Here is a 20724-nt window from a genome sequence, read left to right on the forward strand (position 1 = left end):
GCAAGTTCAAATCTCACCAGGCTCAAGGTTGACTCAGCCTTCCATCCTTTCTAAGGTAGGTGAAATGAGGACCCGGATTGTGGGGGCAATAAGCTGACTTTGTATAAATATACAAAAGTATGAAGGCTATTGCTTAACGCATTGTAAGCCACCCTGAGTCTCCAGAAAAGGGCAGCATATAAATTAAAGTCAAAAAAAAGAAAAAAAAAAGAATGAGTGTAAGGGAAGTGGTGAATGAGTGATCACGAGCAGATTTTGTGTGTGGTTTTCTCAGGACAGTGACTTAATCTCTGTTAAATCCATTCTCCCTCCCACTTGAAATTCTAAGGACAGATTAGTTCCATGTAAGAGAGAGGGGGAGGGAGGGAGAGAGAGACAGAGAGACAGAGGGACAGAGAAAGAGAGAGAGGGAGGGAGAGAGAAAGAGAGGGAGGGAGAGAGAAAGAGAGAGGGGGAGGGAGAGAGAGACAGAGAGAGAGAGAGAAAGAGAGAGGGAGGGAGGGAGGGAGAAAGGGGGGAGAGAGAGAAAGAGAGAGAGCAAGGGAGAGGGAGGGAGAGAGAGAGAAAGAAAGAAAGAAAGAGAGAGCGAGGGAGAGGTAGGGAGGGAAGGAGGGAGAGGGGGAGAGAGAGAAAGAGTGAGAGAGAAAGAGAGGGAGGAGGGAGGGAGGGGAGGAGGGAGGGAGGGAAAGAGAAAGAGAGAGGGAGAGGGAGAGAACAGCTGCCAATGTAGACAGTATCAGATTGGAGGAACAAACTAAATGATCTGCTGTGGCATCTTCCAGTCTTCTTAGTATCTTCTAGAAGCACGTTGAGGTTTTCTTCCAAACTGGATCCAAGTGTGAGTGGAGAAGCAATCCCAAATTGGTCCACCTTCTTGTTTTGGATCATCTTCCTTTCTATGACTCTTTCAGCCCAGATACTCATGAATCTTAGATGACTTTATTAGAAGGACTATATCATCTAGGGGGTCTTTGGTGCTCTCTGAGCTTGACGGTTTTCTTGCAGATGTTTCATTACCCCTCCATTATGTATGGACGTTTCCTAGTTGGGTAGTAAAACATCTGCAAGAAAACCACAAAGCTCAGAACTACTGTATATAAATAGGGAGCAAGCCACCCTCACTAGCACGGATGAAGTTTCCACATTTGGTAATGAAACATCTGCAAGAAACCCACCAAGCTCGGAGAGCATCAAGGACCCCACAGGTCAACCCTGAGCTACAAATATTCTGTTCGATTAGGACCATCATCTATCATCATCTTCCTTTAATGACCCCATAATCTCTTGCGGGGTGGAGTCTGGGCAACTGAATGGAGCTAGCAGAGGGTTTTAATGTCCGGATGCCCTTCATGTCGCCAATGCGGAGTTTTGTTCAGCAGATATATTCTCAGTGTGCCCAGAGAGAGAAATATCTGCCTCTATCTAGGATCGAACTCACAGCCTCCTGATTGTGAGGTGAGAGCTCCACCTCTAGGCCACTGCACCACTCCTAAGATCATCATCTAAGTTGTCTCTTATTCATTACATTGGAGATGGCTTCTATTTTGAGAAGTATGTGCTTCATACAGTCTTCTCTTGTTCTTCTAGGAAGTTTACCATCTTCTTCTTGGACACTCAGATGATGTCCACCTGAACCTCGCTCGTTCTCCTTTTTAGAAATTTTGCTAAGGATTTATCTTTGAGCATCTTCTTATCTAGGCCTTAAATAGTCAAGCTGGCTGGAAATTTGGGGAATTGGAGCTTCTGGAGGGTGCCCAGTTTGGGAAGGCTGTTCAGTGTCTTCAGGATTCATCTGACCACAGAGGCATCAAATTTTCCCACGTTCAGCAATTCCATGTCTTTCTCTCCGATCTGAAGTTATAAATTCTTTTCTTCAACCGGGGCTTAGTCATCCTGACGGAGAGAACGCAGACAAAACATGTTTCTGATGAGTTTCTGATGAGTTAGGTCATTGTGGGACTAACTCTCCAACTCAGCTAATTTCGTGGAGACATTCAGGCCATTGTCTTTGTGGACAAGAGTTTCTCTTGAACAAAGAGAATACAAAATTTCAGGAAATCTCTGGAGGCTCCAGAGTCCGTGCATTACTCCCAGATGGACCTGGGCCCATCTCTGCCTCCGATGCAGAGCCCTCATCCGGGCCTTACCCAGCCTCCAGGACTGGCCCATGTTCCTCTCCAGCCTCCTCACTGTCCGACCGCTGCCAGCTCCACAGGCTGCTGACCGACCACAACACTACTTGCTGATGTCCATCTTGTTTTAAGTCTCTTTCGTAGATGCTTTTGATCAAGTGGGATCCTTTCTATGACTGCCTTGGTCCACCTGCCCTCAGTTTTTCTTGCTATGTGACCAGCCCATTTCCATTTCAATTCTTCTACTCTCTTGATGGTGTCGCATAACTCTCTCTCCATGTTTCACCAGCAACCTTGACTGAAGTACCTGGAGATAAATCAAGCATGAGTGTCTTCAGCATCTGTTCTTCTGCCTTCTGAGATCAAGGGATCCGAAATAGAGTAAGGATTTGCTCAATGGGGTAACGTCCAGAGCAGAGGTGGGTTTCAGCAGGTTCTGACCAATTCTGGAGAACTGGTAGCGGAAATTTTGAGTAGTTCAGAGAACCGGTAAATACCACCTCTGACTGGCCCTGCCCCCATCTATTTCTGCCGCCCAGAGTCCCTTCGCATTCGGGCGGCATAGAAATATGATTAATTAAATTAAATTAAATTAATTAAATTCTGCCTCCCAAGTCCCAAGTCCCAACTAATTGGGAGGGAATGAGGATTTTGCAGTAACTTTCCCCTGGATTGGGGAGGGTATGGAGATTTTACAGGATTGTTCCCCTGCCACGCCCACCAAGCCACGCCCACCAAGCCATGTCATGCCCACCAAGCCACACCCACAGAACCGGTAGTAAAACTTTTTGAAACCCACCGCTGGTCCAGAGGTGGTATTTAACTGGTTTGGAACGGTTCGCCCGAACTGGTAGCGGAAATTGTGGGTGGGCCAGCCCACTCACCCCACCACCCTGGCTCTATTTCGTCCTATTTGGCACATTTTTGAGGCCGGGTGCATGCACAGAAGGCCGAGTGGATGTGCTGAAGGCAGGCACGCACGCGAACCGGGCGCATGTATGCATGAAGCGAGCGGGCGCACGGCGGGGCGAACCGGTTGTAACATAATGTGAAACTCACTGCTGGTAACATCAAAGACCTCTTGAAATATTCAGCTCCTCATTTGGGGGGAAAAAATACGTACAAATTCATTATTTCAACTCTCCAGCAGCTGTTGTGTTCCGTCCCACCAATTCCTTGGCTCAGTGCCCCAGGCCTGCAGGACTCATCCCGAAACAGAGGTCCTTGGCTTCCCTGTTCAAAGTGATGAAATGGCGATGAGTCATCTCACATCCTTGGGAAAATACCTAACAGCTTTCCCCTCTCTTCATCCCTCTCTCCATTTTTATGATGATTCTTCTTCTTTTCTTTTCTTTTCTTTTTTTTTTTTGGTGCTGATGTCTGCTGGCCAAAATTGGGCATAATCGGGGACACGGTGGCTCAGTGGCTAAGACACTGAGCTTGTCAATCAAAAGGTCAGCAGATCAGCGGTTCGAATCCCTAGTGCCGTGTAATGGGGTGAGCTCCAGTTACTTGTCCCAGCTTCTGCCAACCTAGCAGTTCGAAAGCAGGTAAAAAATGCATGTAGAAAAATAGGGACCACCTTTGGTGGGAAGGGAACTGTGTTCCGTGCGTCTTTGGCGTTGAGTCATGCCGGCCACATGACCACGGAGACGTCTTTGGACAGCGCTGGCTCTTCGGCTTTGAAAAGGAGATGAGCACCGCCCCCTAGAGTTGGGAACGACTAGCACGCATGTGCGAGGGGAACCTTTTATTCTCTCACTTCCCAGATCACGGAAGGAATCTTTGCAACCTTGATTCCTTCTTTGCTTTATTTGTAAACAGACGGGTAGCATCCCTGACTTAAATCCTAAATCACATAAGCTCAAATCACAATAATAAAAATAATAAATGGGTGGTGGTGGATTTCTCACTAATCCCCAAATGATCTCAACAGGAATAAATGACACAGAAGGAAGCTTTTAATTAAAGGCACAGTAGCTCCAGAAAGTCTCAATAATGTTTTTATCTCCCCACGTCAAATAAGCTGGTTCAGTACCGTGTTTCCCCAAAAATAAGACCCTGTCTTATATTTCTTTGAACCCTGAAATAAGTGCTTGGCCTTATTGCCATGCGCTCAAAAGCCCAATTGGGCTTATTACCAGGGGATGCCTTATTTTGGGGGGAAACAGGATAATTGTTTTCTAGTGAAAAATGTATTGCAACTTCTAGACAAGTGTGAAATTGGGGGGGGGGGGAATGGTTTGCCAACTCTCAAATTAACCCTGGAAAATATATATTAAATTATTTTGTTTTAAAATGTGAATCAGGGTAGAATGATTGTAATTCAGTGGGACTGTCGTTAGTCCCAAAAGGTGCTTTTTCAAGAGGCAATTGGACTTTCTGGTTTTTCTTTGAAGACGTTTTGCTTCTCATCCAAGAAGCTGCTTACCTATCTCCTCCCACTTGTTGCGTGTATTTTTACGATTTACTGGTGTTCTGTTTGTTTCCTAGTATGATTTGATTGCTTATTAGTAACCTATGACTATCACTAAGTGTTGAATGTATTTTTTTTCTTTTTTCTCCCCCCCTCTCTTTTATGTACACTGAGAGCTTATACACCGGAGACGAATTCCTTGTGTGTCCAATCACACTTGGCCAATAAAGAATTCTGTTCTGTTCTATTCTATTCTATTCTATTCTATTCTATTCTATTCTATTCTATTCTATTCTATTCTATTCTATTCTATTCTATTCTATTCTATTCTATTTCATTCCATTCCATTCCACATTCTATTCTATTCTATTCTATTCTATTCTATTCTATTCTATTCTATTCTATTCTATTCTACTCTACTCTACTCTACTCTACTCTACTCTACTCTACTCTACTCTACTCTACATAGGTTCTACTATGAAAAAGTCGTCCTTATAAAACTCTTGTCTTTGGAAGGCCTTGACCCTTGATGTCCCTCTTCTTCTCAGGGTCCAGAAGGAAAACCTGGCCATCAAGGAGAAAAGGGCAAAGCTGGACTTAAGGTATGGGTGATTCCATCTTTTTAATCCTCTCGAGAATCTCCTCTCTACTTTCTGTCGGGTCTCTCTTCACCCTGAGTTGACAGCGTGGGAATGTTCAGCTGATAGAAATGGACTTCTTAGCTGGATTGTGGGAAGATGGAACTCGATGAACGTGGAAGATCTTCAGAATACAGAGAACTAGCCTATCAAGGCGAGTTCTAAGCTAGTGTCTTCCTTGACATGCTAAATATTTTTAAATTGATTTGTGTTGCTTTGCTGGGAGACATTTTCCAACCTTTTTAGTGTAATGATATTGTCTTGGCCTAGACCAGTGATGGCGAACCTTTTAGACACCGAGTGCCCAAACGGCACACGCACACATGCCCAGACTGAAAAGTGCGCACGAGTGGTGGCATTCAGCTGGTTCTATCCACAGCGGCTGCAGGAGGCTCCGCCCACCTGCCCGGACGTCATAACGTCCCATTTTTGACGCTCTGCGCATTGCGAGTGCACGTTCACCTTTGCGAACCGGTAGCGAAGGTAAGTGAATACCACCCCTGGTGCACACACACAAACATGCATGCACATGCAGACATGCACGTATGCACAGCAGAGACCCGAAGACCAGCTGGCTGGCAGGAGGTGGGGCATCTCAACACCGGCAGCGCAGCAAGAGGTAAGACCTTTTTCTTTCGCGAGCTTCTGTTTCGTCGTTTGCAGGGAAACTGAAGCTCACGGAAGAAACGTCATGGAGATCTGACCTAGGGTGACAGCCATAGGTTTTGTGGCTCCATTATCTGAGCCTGTGTCATCGGCAGGAGAGGACTCCGAGAGTGAAGGAGAGGAGTTGGCAAGGCCTCCCTCTCCAGGACCCTCCTCTGTGGCAATGCCTTCGGTGTCCGCCGAAGGGCAAGAGATAGGGTCGGGGCCAAGCATGTCCACGCAGCCAAAGATGGACAGTGATGAGGGCAATGAGTCTTGGCTGGATCCACGCCAGCGTCGCAGAGATAAGCGCGCACAACAGAAGAAAAGGCGTGCCCGAGATTAGGCTGAGTCACTGGACCACACCGCACAGGATATAAAAGAGAGCGTGGTGGCCAGTCAAACCTTGTGACGAACAAAGCTGAAAGCTTCCACGCCATTCTGCATTGCCAGACTTTTTGCTATAGACTTTGCTGGATTATCTCTGGACTTGATTGACTCCATAATTATTGAGCTGTTTCTTTTGATGTACCAGAAGTGGGAAGAAGTTATCTCTCCTCTTCGTAAATAATAAACTCTTGGCAGGCAGCCACTAGGTTGTTGCCAAGTTCCGTTATCATAAGGAAAAGGATTTTGCCGGCTGGTTTGGTCTTTAACTCTTGAACGTCTGTTGGTGTGTGTGCGTGTGGTTGGGGACAGAACAATAGGTTCGCCATCACAGGCCTAGACAGACGTTCAACCACGGGGACTGGCGTGGTTTCAGTGGCTGATGTGTCTGCTCTTTTTCAGGGCAGCAAAGGTCACGAAGGTCAACTGGGAGAGACGGGCCCACCTGGACCTATGGGTTCAAGAGGGACTCAAGGCCTCAAAGGATCAAGAGGTACCCTCGGATTTAGGGTGAGAATTCACTTTTTAATGAACTCTTGAGGTGTAATCCATTAAAACTGTCCCCAACTCTCCCCAGTTACCTGTGTTTGTTCTACCAGTCATGTTTTTGCCTCGAGGGATCTCTCTTCTCATCCAGTCACCCAAACGGGATCTTTTGTAAGCTCCTGGGCAGGGCTATACCATATGACTCAAGCCAAGGGCTGATTGTTCAGAGACAAGGCTTTAGGGATATATTCTAATGAAACACAACACATTGATGTCCTCTCTCTCCCTGTATGAGCAATAAAGTGATATTACTTTGACTCCCCAGGCTTGGGGTACCCCGTGTAAGTTTATTCCCTTCTTAAGGGTCAAAGACAGTGGTGGGATTCAAATAATTTAACAACCGGTTCTCTGCCCTAATGACCGGCCGAGTGGGCATGGTCATGGTGGGTGTGGCCAGGGGTGTGACAGCATTCAGAATCCCCTGTGAGCAAAAATGGGCCACAAGGGGGACGTGGCTCCACGTGCCCCATTTTAGGCCTAGTAGGTCTCCCTGCAGCCTCCTGGGAGCAAAAATGGGCCGGGGGGGTGGGGTGCGCCTCCCATGCCCTGTTTTGGGCCCAGTAGGCCTCCCTGAAGCCTCCTGGGATGAAAATGGGCCACGGGGAGGGGCATGCTGCACCCTCCCATGCCCCATTTTGCGCCTAGTAGGCCTCCCTGGACTTATCTGGGAGCCAAAATGGGGTGCGTGGGGATTCCTGGAAGGGGCGGGGCCAGCTAGCAATTTAACTACCAGTTCTCTCGAACCGTCTGGAACTGGCTGAATCCCACCACTGGTCAAAGATGACTATATATTTTGTCCAGGAGTAGAAACAGCCTGAGGTTCAGTTGGTAGTGAACGTGAATGAGACAAGGGTTATGAGTTCCATTTTTGGGACCATCAGGAGAATGAGATGCTGGTCTAGGAAAGCCCAGGTCCTCTTGAGTGTCACCTCACTTTTTGTGACTTTATTCTCAGATCAAACTCCTCTTCTTCTAGTGTAATAAGAACTAGAGGAAAGTAGCGAAGTTTGGGAGAGAACAGGTGGATCCATTCAGTTTAGAGAAGATCCTGGAAGGTTTCCCAAAGGAAGGGCTTGAGGAACACGAAAGCTGAGAGGCTAAAACCAGAGTTTTAAAGAGTGTGAATAGATATGAGAGAACGTTTTCCTCAGCTAAAATACGGAACCGATTTTAGGAAGAGCAAGGATGGAATTGACTCTCTGTTGTTCTTCACAGGGACCTCCTGGCCAAATGGGTGTCCAAGGAGAGATGGGATTAAAAGGCTATCAGGTAACCATGGTTTGGGACTGTTGCGGCTAACCTAGACTACCTTTTAGCAACCATGCAGTGGTCTGTGTAGGACTTATCTGGCTGCCTTTTGGTAACCAGGAGCTGTTTTATTTTTTTGTTTGGGACATCTCAGCTTCTTCTCAAATGTGTGTCCCTTTTCTTCACCTCTGGAGAAAATCCCTAGAATGAGGAGTGGGGTTGGAGTAAGGGGGAGAGAGGGGGGGAGAGAGAGAGAGAGAAAAGGAGAGGGAGAGAAGGAGAGAGAGAGAGAGGAGAGAGAGAGAGGAGAGAGAGGGGGGAAGAGAGGGAAGGAGAGAGAGAGAAGGAGAGAGAGAAAGAGAGAGAGAAAGAAGCAGAGAAGCAGACAGAAAGAAGGAGAGAGAAGGACAGAGAGAGGGAAGGAGAGAGAGGGGGAATAGGGGGAAGGAGAGAGAAGGAGAGAGAGGAGAGAGAGAAGGAGAGGGAGAGAGGGAGGGAGAAGGAGAGAGAGGGGGGGATTAGCAGGAAGGAGAGAGAAGGAGAGAGAGAGAGGAGAGAGAGAAGGAGAGCGAGAGAGAGAGAGAGAGAGAGAAGGAGAGAGAGAGAGATTCCACCTATCCTGGAGTCCAGGAACAAAGAGCTAAATCAGGTCCATGGTGCTGAAGGCCATTCGCCAAGGTCCACGTGCCAAAGTAGACTTCCACGGAAGATGGAATTTCATTGTCATTCCCTTTCTTCTCCTCTTCAGGGACACACAGGCTCACCAGGACCCATCGGATTTCTTGGACCTAAAGGAGAAAAGGTAAATGGACAGAACGGACGTTGCAGGGGAAAGTTCAAAAGAAGGAATTAATACGGTCCATCTTCATTTGCAAAGATCTTTTGATAAGAGCCATTTCTTACTCTGCCTTCTGAGCTTGAACATCACTATCCGGGCATCATTCAACCATTGCTCTGGGGAAAGGTCAGGAGTAAAGGAGGTAGGCCAGTATTACAGAACATAGAATCATAGGCTTGGAAGGGACCTTGGAGGTCTTCCAGTCTGACCCCCTGCTCAAACAGGAGAACCTATTCCACCCAAATGGCTGTCCAGTCTCTTCTTGAAAACCTCCAATGTGTTTGGGAGCATTCACAACTTCTGGAAGCAAGTTGTTCCACTGATTAATAGTTTTAACTGTCAGAAAATTTCTCCTTGGTTCTAGCTTGCTTCTCTCCTTGCTTACTTTCCATCCGTTGCTTCTTGTCTTGTCCAGCCTTCAGATGCTTTGGAGAACAGTTGACCCCCACTTCTTTGTGGCAACCCATCCTCCTCCTCCTCCTCCTCCTCCTCCTCCTCCTCCGTAAATACATGAGTTCCACTAATTAATTGTTCAATTCCCAGTGCCAGGAATGTTCTTCTTGGTTCTAGGTTGGATCTCTCTTTATCCTTAAATTATAACATAATTTCTCTATAGCCTTCATGGCTGGATCATCCTCTCAATCCTGAAAAAGCCAAGGGAAATCATCAAAACCATTAAAAAGCGAAAGTTAGAATATTTCGGATATGTGATGCGACACCTTAAAAAAATACGGCATCCTTCATTTAATCCTCCAGGGAAAGATTGAAGGCCAACGAGGTTCAGGCAGAAGAACATCATGGCTTCAAAATCTCTAAGGGACTGGTTTGGGCAAAACTCAGCAGCACTTTTGCGTGCAGCTGTTGATAAAAATAGGATCGACAACATGATCGACAACGTCCAATGATAGATATGGAAGAAGAAGAAGAAGAAGAAGAAGAAGAAGAAGAAGAAGAAGAAGAAGAAGAAGAAGAAGAAGAAGAAGAAGAAGAAGAAGAAGAAGAAGAAGTAGTTACAGAAAATGAGAAGGTGAAGATCTTGTGGGACTTTCGAATACAGACGTATTGTCACTTGGAACACAACACACCAGATATCACAGTTGTCAAAAACCAAAACGTACAATATATTGACATCATGGTACCAGGAGATGCCAGAGTTGTTGAAGACGAAGAAGAAGAAGAAGAAGAGGAAGAGGAAGAGGAAGAAGAAGAGGAAGAAGAAGATGACAGAGGCCCTATTTCTGGTCTGGGAAGCTAAACAGGGTTATATCTGGTCATTCTTGGAATGCGAGAGCTGTCAACTGATTTGTATTTGTAGTACCAACCATTCTAGAGGTTCCCTATGAGAAGAATGTCCTACACGCCCTTTTTGGAAAAGAACCAAGGAGCAACTTCACATAAATAAGGAACACGATGAGTTGAAATGTCAAGGGATTAAAAACTTTAGTGTCCTCGAAAGTCGGTCTGTTCTTGGCCGGCTGATTCTCCCCAACCCTGGCACGTTGGTGGCGTATCCTAGTCAACTATTCTTCTTGGATCTATCTATTTGCAGCTCTTTCAATAGTCCCTTGCCAAGGAAAGGGAAGCCCAGCTGGGGAAAAAATCTCATTTTTCCCACCCAGAGATGGTGGACGTTAGGAATGTATCTGTCCTCACCCTCTCCTTTTCCTTTTCCTTTTTTTTAAAACAAACCTTTATTAAGGTTTGTTGTTTTTTTTTAAACAAACCTTTAAAGGTTAAACCTTTAAAATCCAAAAATACAAGTTAAAATACATCTATAACAAAAATACATCCGTAATAATTATACGATTGAACGTCTTTCTGACAGTACGCAATTCTCAACTTTCTTCATCTACTCACACATATTCCTACTTAATCAACATATTTTATATCTTATTTTATTCTATACATTCCTTATTTTTAATTTCTATCCATTGATACCAATTTTCTCAAGTTAAGTAGTATTCCGGAATTCTCCTTTTACATTCATACTTACTGCAGGTTCCTGTTCTGGACTTTTCCGTTTTCCCATTAACATTTAAAAATAATAATAATAATAATTTATTCTTTGAGCCAATAGGGAACTAAAACACAGAATCTGTGCTGAGATAATTTCAATCCATCCTTCTACACAGCTTCTTCAGACACACACACACTCTTTTCATTTCAATCCCGGTTTACATATTTGCGTCACGCAGTTTGGGATACTGGGTTTCAACCAATGGTGGGATTCAGCCGGTTCGGGTAAACCGGTAGTTAACCGGCAGTACTTTGCAGGGAGGCCTACTAGGCCCAAAATGGGGTGCAGGGTGTTTGTGTGGCACATCCCCACAGCCTGTTTTTGTTCCCAGGAGGCTTCAGGGAGGCCTCCTAGGCCCAAAACAGATTGCGGAGGGGGCGTTGAGGCATGTTCCCCCCACTACGACCCGTTTTTGCTCCCAGGAGGCTGCAGGCAGGCCTCCTAGGCCCAAAATGGGGCACGGGGGGTGGTGCGGCACATCCCCCCACCCCCCCGGCCCATTTTTGCTCCCAGGGGGGTGCAGGAGGCCGAGTGCTGCCTGTCACACCCCCTGGCCACGCCCACCATGGCCACGCCCACCCACCCAGTCATTAGGGCAGAGAACCAGTTGTTAAATTATTTGGATCCCACCACTGGTTTCAATTGTAAGACCAAATAGAGCAAAAGCATTTTATTTTCTGTGCGATGAGAGAACTTCACTCTTTTTTTTTACAAATAGGCATCGCAGGTCCAGATGGGGAGGGGAGACAAAATGGCTTTCTTTCCTTCATCGTGCTGATCCGATCCCCCAAATCTTCCATTTTTGCTCCGTCTGGTTCTGGATACTGCATCCAGTTTTGGTCACCATGCTATAAAAAAGGATGTTGAGACTCTAGAAAGAGTGCAGAGAAGAGCAACCAAGATGATGAGGAGACTGGAGGCTAAAACATACGATGAAAATGGTTGCAGGAATTGGGAAGGACCAGGGGAGACATGATATCAGTCTTCCAATATTTGATGGGCTACCACAGAGAGGAGGGGATCAAGCTATTCTCCAAGGCACTGGAAGGCCAGACAAGGAATAATGGATGGAAACTGATGAAGGAGAGATTCAACCTAGAAATAAGGAGAGATTTCTTGACAGTGAGAACAATCAACCCATGGAACAGAAGTTGCCTTCAGAAGTTGTAGAAGCTTCATCCCTGGAAGCTTTCAAGAAGAGACTGGACTGCCCTCTGTCAGAAATGGTGTACAGTCTCCTGCTTGGGTGGGGGGGTTGGACCAGATGACCTTCAAGATCCCTTCCAACTCTGGTATTCTATATTCAATGGAACAGAAGATGCCTTCGGAAGTTATGGGAGCTTCATCACTGGAGGCTTTCAAGAAGAGACTGGACTGTTGTCTGTCAGAAATGGTGTACAGTCTCCTGCTTGGGTGGGGGGTTTGGACCAGATGACTTACAAGATCCCTTCCAACTCTGGTATTCTATATTCAATGGAACAGAAGTTGCCTTCGGAAGTTGTGGGAGCTTCATCACTGGAGGCTTTCAAGAAGAGACTGGACTGCCATCTGTCAGAAATGGTTTAGTGTCTCCTGCTTGGGCGGGGGTGGGGGGGTGGGGTTGGACTAGATGATCCACAAGATCCCTTCCAACTCTGTTATTCTGTTATAATCATTCCTGGCTCTTTCAGGGATACACTTAAGCCGTTACAAATTCACCGGAAGCCTCATTTTTGAAAAAAATGATATAGGAAGAAACCACAGGAAGAAGAATTAAATGGTCCAGGCAAGAGCGAGGAACGCGATAACAATTTTTAATGGTTGTGTGATGTAATTTTAGAACCGCTGCCTGCTATTCCATTGTTATCCGTCTCAATAGCAACGCAGGAATTTCATCGTTTTCAGACCTGGCTCGTCTTGGGCGAATTTCCTCACAAAGGAAGCGTGCAGGATTCTAACTTTATTAGTTTTCCTTTAAAAAACCCCATCTTCAGCACATTTTTCCCCCCTTGCCAACCTGCAATTTTTTTTTTTTAAACTCATAAACAAGGATGACACAGAATATTACTTGATGTGGAATAAATTTTACGAGCGGTTAGAGCAGGGGTTAGCAACCTGCGGCTCTGGAGCTGCATATGGGTCTTTCACCCCTCTCTTGCGGCTCCCTGTCGCTCAAAATATGCGTCACAACCGCCAATGTGCGACACCCACCAGCATGCGATTTATTGAGCTTTTCAGCCCATGGTAGGGCAGCCATGGATAAATCCAATTCAGAAGAAAACAGAACATTGAATTCTACTACATATGCTAGTTTTGTGGCCGCTCCAGAAATCGTCAGGCACGGGAAGGGTTTTGTGGCTCCCGGTGTTTTCTTTTCTGTGGGAAAGTGGTCCAAATGGCTCTTTGAGTGTTTAAGATTGCAGACCCCTGGGTTAGAGATAAGAGGTAGAAATTAGATGAAGAAAAACTATAGCTACGTATGAATGAAAGATAAAGATGGTTGATAACTTTATCAAAAGAGCCTTGGTAGTACAGGGGTTTAAGGCACCCTGTTATTAAGCTGGTTATTAAGACCAGCTGCCTGCAATTACTGCAGGGTTCGAATCTCGCCAAGGCTCAAGGTTGACTCAGCCTTCCATCCTTTCTAAGGTAGGTGAAATGAGGACCCCAGTTGTGGGGGCAATAAGCTGACTTTGTATAAATATACAAAAGGATGAAGGCTATTGCTGAGCACATTGTAAGCCGCCCTGAGTCTCCGGAGAAGGGCGGCATATAAATCAAATTAAAAAACAAAACAAAAAAAAAAACCTGTAAATATGCCAATATACTTACAGAATTATGAATAAGCCAATGTAAAGAGAAGTTTAGCCAAAACTATTCTGTTACATTATTAGCGTAGTTACCAATATACGTGTTAATATTTTTTTTTACCGCCTTTTCTATGTCTCTCTTTGGTAAAAAAAAATATGCCCTGAGAATACGCAGTTATTCAAAATGCCAACCTGCAATTTTAGGAGGAGTCCGGTCAGCTGGAGTTTATGAGCTCGCAAACAGCTGCTACATCCAGTTTTACAGTTGGATTTGGGTTTTTCCTCCCCCCCCCACTCCGCTATATATTTTGGAACATGGCTTTACGGTTTTTAAATTCTTTTTGGACCCAGACCAGAGGTGTCCTTTTACTCCAGCTGGCCATGCGGATTGAGCTGTACGAGTGACAACGACGTTCCTTGTTTTGCGGCTTTTAAGAGACACCATTGTTGGCGAGATTGCTGCCTCTTATTTTGTCATTCGAACGAGCTCTGCTCCCGAATGATAATAGTCCTCGACATTCGACCGCAAATTGGCACCAGAAATTCCATTGTTAAGCAAGGTGGTCGCTCAGTGAGTCACGCTAGATTTTATGGAATGGAATGGAATGGAATGGAATGGAATAGGATAGAATCGAATCGAATCGAATCGAATCGAATCGAATCGAATCGAATCGAATAGAATAGAATAGAATAGAATAGAATAGAATAGAATAGAATAGAATAGAATAGAATAACAGAGTTGGAAGGGACCTTGGAGATCTTCTAGTCCAACCCCCTGCTTAGGCAGAGGAAACCCTACACCACTTCAGACAAATGGTTATCCAACATCTTCTTTAAAACCTTCAGTGTTGGAGCATTCACAGCTTCTGGAGGCAAGTTGTTCCACTGATGAATTGTTCTAACTGTCAGGAAATTTCTCCTTAGTTCTAGGTTGCTTCTCTCCTTGATGAGTTTCCACCCATTGCTTCTTGTTCTACCCTCAGGTGCTTTGGAGAATAGCTTGATTCCCTCTTCTTTGGGGCAGCCCCTGAGATATTGGAAGACTGCTGTCCTGTCTCCCCTAGTCCTTCTTTTCATTAAACTAGACATACCCAGTTCCTGCAACCGTTCTTCGTATGTTTGAGCCTCCAGTCCCCTAATCCTCTTTGTTGCTCTTCTCTGCACTCTTTCTAGAGTCTCCACATCTTTTTTACATCGTGGCGACCAAAACTGGATGCCGTATTCCAAGTGTGGCCTTACCAAGGCATCATAAAGTGGTATTAAGACTTCATGTGATCTTGATTCTATCCCTCTATTTATGCAGCCTAGAACTGTGTTGGCTTTTTTGGCAGCTGCTGCACACGGCTTGCTCCTATTTAAAGGGTTGTCCACGAGGACTCCAAGATCCCTCATCCCTTATGACCTGAGAAGGTCACAAATGGTGATTCCTTGATCCCTGCAACAGTTGTAAATGCAGCCCAGTTTCCAAGCATTTTGATTACGTGACCATGTGGATATTGGAATGATAGTAAGTGAGAGGACTTTGCCGATGTAACTTTGAACGGTCGCTAAACAGATGGCTTGAAGTTGTGGACTACCCGTGGAGCATTCTAGGCAGTTATTGGTTGTAGGAGGAGGAGAAGCATTTACCATAATAAGATACTGCCTTTGGAGTATCTCTGTTGTTGTCAAAGGGGGCTCCCAGCAGCTGAAGGAACAGCCTTTTGCTTGGTATCCTAAAGGTGCTTTTTTTTCCCAAGAGGCAACTGGACTTTCTTGTTTTTTCTTTTGAAGACATTTCACTTCTCATCCGAGAAGCTTCTTCGGCTCTGACTGGATGGTGGTGGGGAATGGAAGGATTTATACTCCTTGCAGGCAGCTGGTCACTTGCATCCTTTTTAGAAAGTCATTGAGGCCACTTGGAAGTTTATCTGTGTCCTCAGGATCACCTGAGTGGTGCAAGTGGATGTGGAGCCTTTTTGGAACTGTTGAAAGGACTGCGTTGTAGACTTGAGATAAGATGATGCGGTATCCCTCTCCCACTGTTGAGAGAGGGCTGTTCAATTCGGACATAGATGGCCTCTTTGACCCCCTCTTTCAAACCAGTGATCCTCGCTGGTGTCTTCAAAAGAGCCGCCTTTGTCTTTCAAATGCAGATGGACCGCTGAATCTTGTCCTGATGGGTTTGTTCTCCTATGTTGCGTCATGCGTTTATGAAGTGGTTGTTTTGTTTCCCCAATATACAGATCTGCACATGGGTAACTGCACTGTACTGCATATACCACGTTGCTGAGTTTGTGTCTGGGTGTTTAATTCCTTGGGGTGGACAAGCTTCTGCCCCAGTGTATTCTTGGGTTTGAAGTGTGCACGTATGTTGTGTTGGCTGAAAATCCTCCTGAGCTTTTGTTTGTTTGTTTGTTTGATATGTTATGTTTCATATTTCTCTTACAATCTGCCTGCTAAAGTTATTCATAAAGATTAAATTCTCCTTATCTACAGGTGCGTTCATTGTCTTTGACTGCTTAAAAAACAATTGTCTGCCACTGCCTATCGCTTGGCAAAACAGAGGGAAGCAGGGAAGCATGTGAATACTCAGTCACAGTTAGATTTAGAGCCATGGTGGCGCAGTGGTTAGAATGCAATATTGCAGGCTAAGTCTGCCCACTGCCAGCAGTTCGATTCTCACCGGCTCAAGATTGACTCAGCCATCTGTCCTTCCGAGGTGGGTCAAATGAGGACCCAGATTGTTGGGGGCCATAGGCTGACTCTGTAAACCACTTAGAGAGGGCTGTGAAGCACTGCGAAGCGGTATATAAGTCTATTGCTATTGCTGTAGCTAATCGGATGTTGCAATAGGAGCTGTGGTGGCGCAGTGGGTAGAATGCAGTATTGCACGCTAACTCTGCCCACTGCCGGCAGTTTGATTCTCACCAGCTCAAGATTGACATAGTCATCTGTCCTTCCGAAGTGGGTCAAATGAGGAATCAGATTGTTGGGGGGGCAAGATGCTGACTCTAAACCGCTTAGAGAGGACTGTGAAGCACTGTGAAGCGGTATATAAGTCAAAGGGCTATTGCTATTGCTGCTAGTCATGTACTTTGTTACCTCCATGCTAAACTACAATCTTTGCCCTGTGAACCAAGTCTTTTGTGTTTTTAGGGAGAACAAGGTGATGATGGGAAAAAGGAGGGACCCCCTGGACCACCCGGAGAGAGAGTAAGCTACCTGTTCTGTCCAGGGCTATTGATCAATCAAGGTCTTCTCAAGGCCAACTCAAGTATTGTGGCCAATGGTGGGCCAGTACATGCAGCTGATGGAAAGCCTAACAGGTGGTGATCAGATGGACTTCTCACCTTGGGAAGAAGAGAAGGGATGGAGCCCGCTGGACCTCTCTTGAGAGATACTTCACTAACTGGAGGCCATCCCCCAAAAGGCCGTGCTTCAGTAGATAATTATATCCTCACCATGACTTTAAAACATGACACAGGGGTTTGGAGTACCAGGGTGTATCTCACATAGTTTTTGTGTTTTTCTCCCCGTCTCATTTTTTTTAGGGTCCCACTGGCAACAGGGGAGATCGCGGGGAGTCTGGAGACCCTGGTTATCCTGTGAGTCCTTCTCCAAATACCTGGTTAGGAAATTAACCATCTTGGGAAACAGTACTTTCTTCTCTCCGCAATCTTCTGCCCTTCAAATCCTAAGCAAGTCTCTACTTGTTCCAACAAGATGTCAGTTCCGTGCGGTCTACGGGGCCCATCGTCTCCCTTCAACCACGATCGCTGGGGATGATGGGGATTTTAATCCAACATGCCTGTTTGGGTGGGGGAAGGATAATTTGGATATAACTCAGCACAGGTGTGGGCTTCAGATCCTTTAGCAACAGGTTCACTGCCCCATTGCTGGGTGGGCATGGCCATGGTAGGCATGGCCTAGTTAGCTGATTGCACCACGGTGGGGGGGGAGTTTTTGCCCTCCCCAAGCTCTGGAGGCCTTCCTTGAGCCTCCAGGAAGGCGAAAACTACTTCCTCCGGCCTCCGGAGGCTCAAGGAAAGCCTCTGGAGCCTGGGGAGGGCAAAAACTCCCCCCCGCCATGGTGCAGGCAGTCGACTAGGCCATGCCCACCATGGTCACACCCAACCAGCAGTGGGGCAGTGAACCCATTGCTAAAAGAGTCTGGAGATTCTCCGGAGGCTGGAAACAGGCCCGTTTCCGGACTTCCGGAACCTCCGTTATTTGCCCTCCCAGACCCTCCGTGCGGCCCCTGCACTTACCTGGAATGATGAATGGGCCACGTGGAGACTCCTGGGAGGGACAGGGTAGGGTGAGTGGGACGGGGACGGGTGGGAGTGGCCAGCCAGGGGTGGCATTTGGGGATTCACCAAACCCCAGCGATCCTTGGCCAGAGGATCGCCCGAACCCTGCCGAACCACCAGGAGCCCCACCCCTGACTCAGCAGCAGAAGGGTGGCAGAAGGGTAGAGGGATCAAACGAGGAAGGAGCCACTGTTGCATTGAGTCAGCCATCGTACAAAGTGAAGATCTTGAACTTTTCTTAGGGAAGCACAGTTAGATCAGTATTTCTCAACCTCGGCCACTCTACGATAGGTGGACTTCAACTCCCACAGTTCCTTAGCCAGCAACATGCTGGCTGGGGAATTCTGGGTGTTGAAGCCACAAATAAACACTTTTGAGTCAAATGATGCAGAATTCTCCTATATCCATGATGGCGTCCTTATATGACACCTCGTCACGTTTGCAAGTTTTCATCCACCTGATCATTTAGGTAAAGGTAAAGGTTCCCCTCGCACACACGTGCTAGTCATTCCTGACTCTAGGGGGGCGGTGCGCATCTCCGTTTCAAAGCCGAAGAGCCAGCGCTGTCCGAAGACGTCTCCGTGGTCATGTGGCCAGCATGACTCAACGCCAAAGGCGCACAGAACGCTGTTACCTTCCCACCAAAGGTGGTCCCTATTTTTCCACTTGCATTTTTCACATGCTTTCGAACTGCTAGGTTGGCAGAAGCTGGGACAAGTCACGGGAGCTCACCCCGTTACGCGGCACTGGGGATTCGAACCGCTGAACTGCCGACCTTTCGGATTGACAAGCTCAGCGTCTTAGCCACCGAGCCACTGCGTCCCCTTTCCCAATCATTTACACAGATGCTAGTATAAATTACAAAAAGAACTTTAAAAAAAAAAGAGAAGAAGACAAGTCATCCTGCTTTTCTCCTTTAACACATTTCCTTCAGGGTAGACTTGTAAAAATACGACGGCATTTCTATTCAAAATGCCACGTACCACTGTTTGTAATGCCGTCTTCTGAATGTAACTTTTTTTCAGAGATCTTTTTCATCTGGGGCACAAGGATGCTAACCAGGGGTGAAATCTAAAAATTTTCCCTACTGGTTCTGTGGGCGTGGCTTATTTGGTGGGCATGGCTTGGTGGTCAGGTGACTCGGTGGGTGTGGCTTGATGATCAGGTGACTTGGTTAGCGTGGCTTGGTGGTCATGTGACCGGGTGGGCATGGCATTGCTAACATCCCTGTTGCAACATGAGGAGAGAGGAAAAATCTGAATGCCAAAATTTATTTCCAGCAGGGGTGTGTGTGAGAAGGAGATCCTGTAGTCTTTGAGCTATGGGGAGAAAATAACAGGGCAAGGAGGACTTTTCCTTCTGGACCAAACATCGTTGAAGAAATAATTCATTTGGATTCTCTGGTTTTCCTCTAGGGCCGAGAAGGAGTTGACGGAGAACGAGGAAAATCCGGGCAGCAAGGTTTACCTGTAAGAAAAAGCCACTGTGGTTGTTGCATTTACTCCATTTATTCTTCTCAAGAATCTCCTCCACTGGAGGTCGCAACTCCATCCAAGGAGGGACTTCAGAATCCACATTTCTGCTCGCCTTGTGCTTGATGTTCTCTTTTCCTTCCTGGGGACTGAAATTCTGAAAGCTGCTCTGATGTGCTGGAGGTCTCACTTATGAGGTTCAGCAGGACCTTGGGACTCTCCCATCTCCCCCAGCTCGGCGGGGGAAGCGAAGTCTGTTCTTCCTCTAAGTCAGGGGTGTCCAACCTTGGCCACTTTGTGGATGTGGTGGCCTGACAGATTCGGACAGTGAGGGGGTTGGGGAGGAACATGGGCCAGTCCTGGAGTCTGGGAAAGACTCTGATGAGGGCTCTGCGTCGGAGGCAGAGAGGGGGCCAGGGCCGTCTGACAGTTATCAGCTGCCTTCGGAGTCAGACATCAGTGAGGCAGAAGAATAGCTGGAGCCTGTTCCCAGTGTGTGCATGCGCAGAGTTGCCAGACGAAGGGAACAGCTAAAGAACAAAGGTCAACTCAGGAGTAAAGCCACAGGTGGACGATGAATGGCCCCTCCCAGAGGGAATAAAAGAGGAGCGAAAGGGGAGTGGAGTTTGCAGGAGACAATAAGTTCGCTGAATTGGTTCTTGACTCCTTGCCAAGTTTTGAAGATATCGGCCTGGCAGCTCTCCAAGTCAGATAAGGTCTGCGACTGTAAATCCTCCCTTGAAAGACTTTGCTGGATGGGAATGAGAGGAATACACAGTAACTTAATAAAAAGGGTTTTTTTGTCGGGACAAGGAGTCTGCTTCGTGCTCTTAGGAAGCCTAGGTCCGAACAGTGGACTTCAATTCTCAGAATTGTCCTGCCGGCATAGAATTGTGGGGATTCAAATTCACAAGTCTTAAAGTTGCCAAGGTTGGAATCTCCTCTCCCCCATTCTAAGTGATTCCTTCTGTCCTTCTTTGCTCAATCTTGGTGTCCTATGAAAGATATTTACCAAGGAGGTATTTCCAAGGATATAGTTTCGGTTCTTTCCATTTTTTTTTTCAGGGGCATCCAGGACCCCCAGGAACCCCAGGTCTGAAAGGATCCAAAGGCACTCCGGTATGTTTTGGATAGCGGACATGGCTTGGTGGCTTTCTCATAACAGATCAGATTGAATTGGAGAGATGGTTATCTTGAACGTTTGCTGCGTGGCTTGACTGAAGGCCGCAGAACATCTGTGGAAGAAAATAGCCATGCAGAGACGGCGCTTTTCTTTTACAGATGTTAAGTTGGCATACCCAGTT

The 20724-nt window shown here is 46.5% G+C and overlaps 1 protein-coding gene across 2 annotated transcripts in view; it reads left to right on the plus strand.

Annotated features, from left to right (window-relative positions):
- The window catches only part of COL27A1 (collagen type XXVII alpha 1 chain), a 210210-nt gene that overhangs the window by 157723 nt on the left and 31763 nt on the right, over positions 1 to 20724 (plus strand). For both annotated transcript variants that reach the window (XM_087879541.1, XM_087879543.1), the window contains 8 exons: positions 5097 to 5150; positions 6621 to 6728; positions 7980 to 8033; positions 8761 to 8814; positions 16795 to 16851; positions 17190 to 17243; positions 19364 to 19417; positions 20486 to 20539. In XM_087879541.1, coding sequence (XP_087735667.1) covers positions 5097 to 5150; positions 6621 to 6728; positions 7980 to 8033; positions 8761 to 8814; positions 16795 to 16851; positions 17190 to 17243; positions 19364 to 19417; positions 20486 to 20539 — 489 coding nt within the window. The remainder of the gene's footprint in view (positions 1 to 5096; positions 5151 to 6620; positions 6729 to 7979; positions 8034 to 8760; positions 8815 to 16794; positions 16852 to 17189; positions 17244 to 19363; positions 19418 to 20485; positions 20540 to 20724) is intronic.

The sequence above is a fragment of the Pantherophis guttatus genome, chromosome 16, assembly GCF_059756535.1.
Source record: "Pantherophis guttatus breed Tessera chromosome 16, ASM5975653v1, whole genome shotgun sequence".
NCBI lineage: Eukaryota > Metazoa > Chordata > Lepidosauria > Squamata > Colubridae > Pantherophis > Pantherophis guttatus.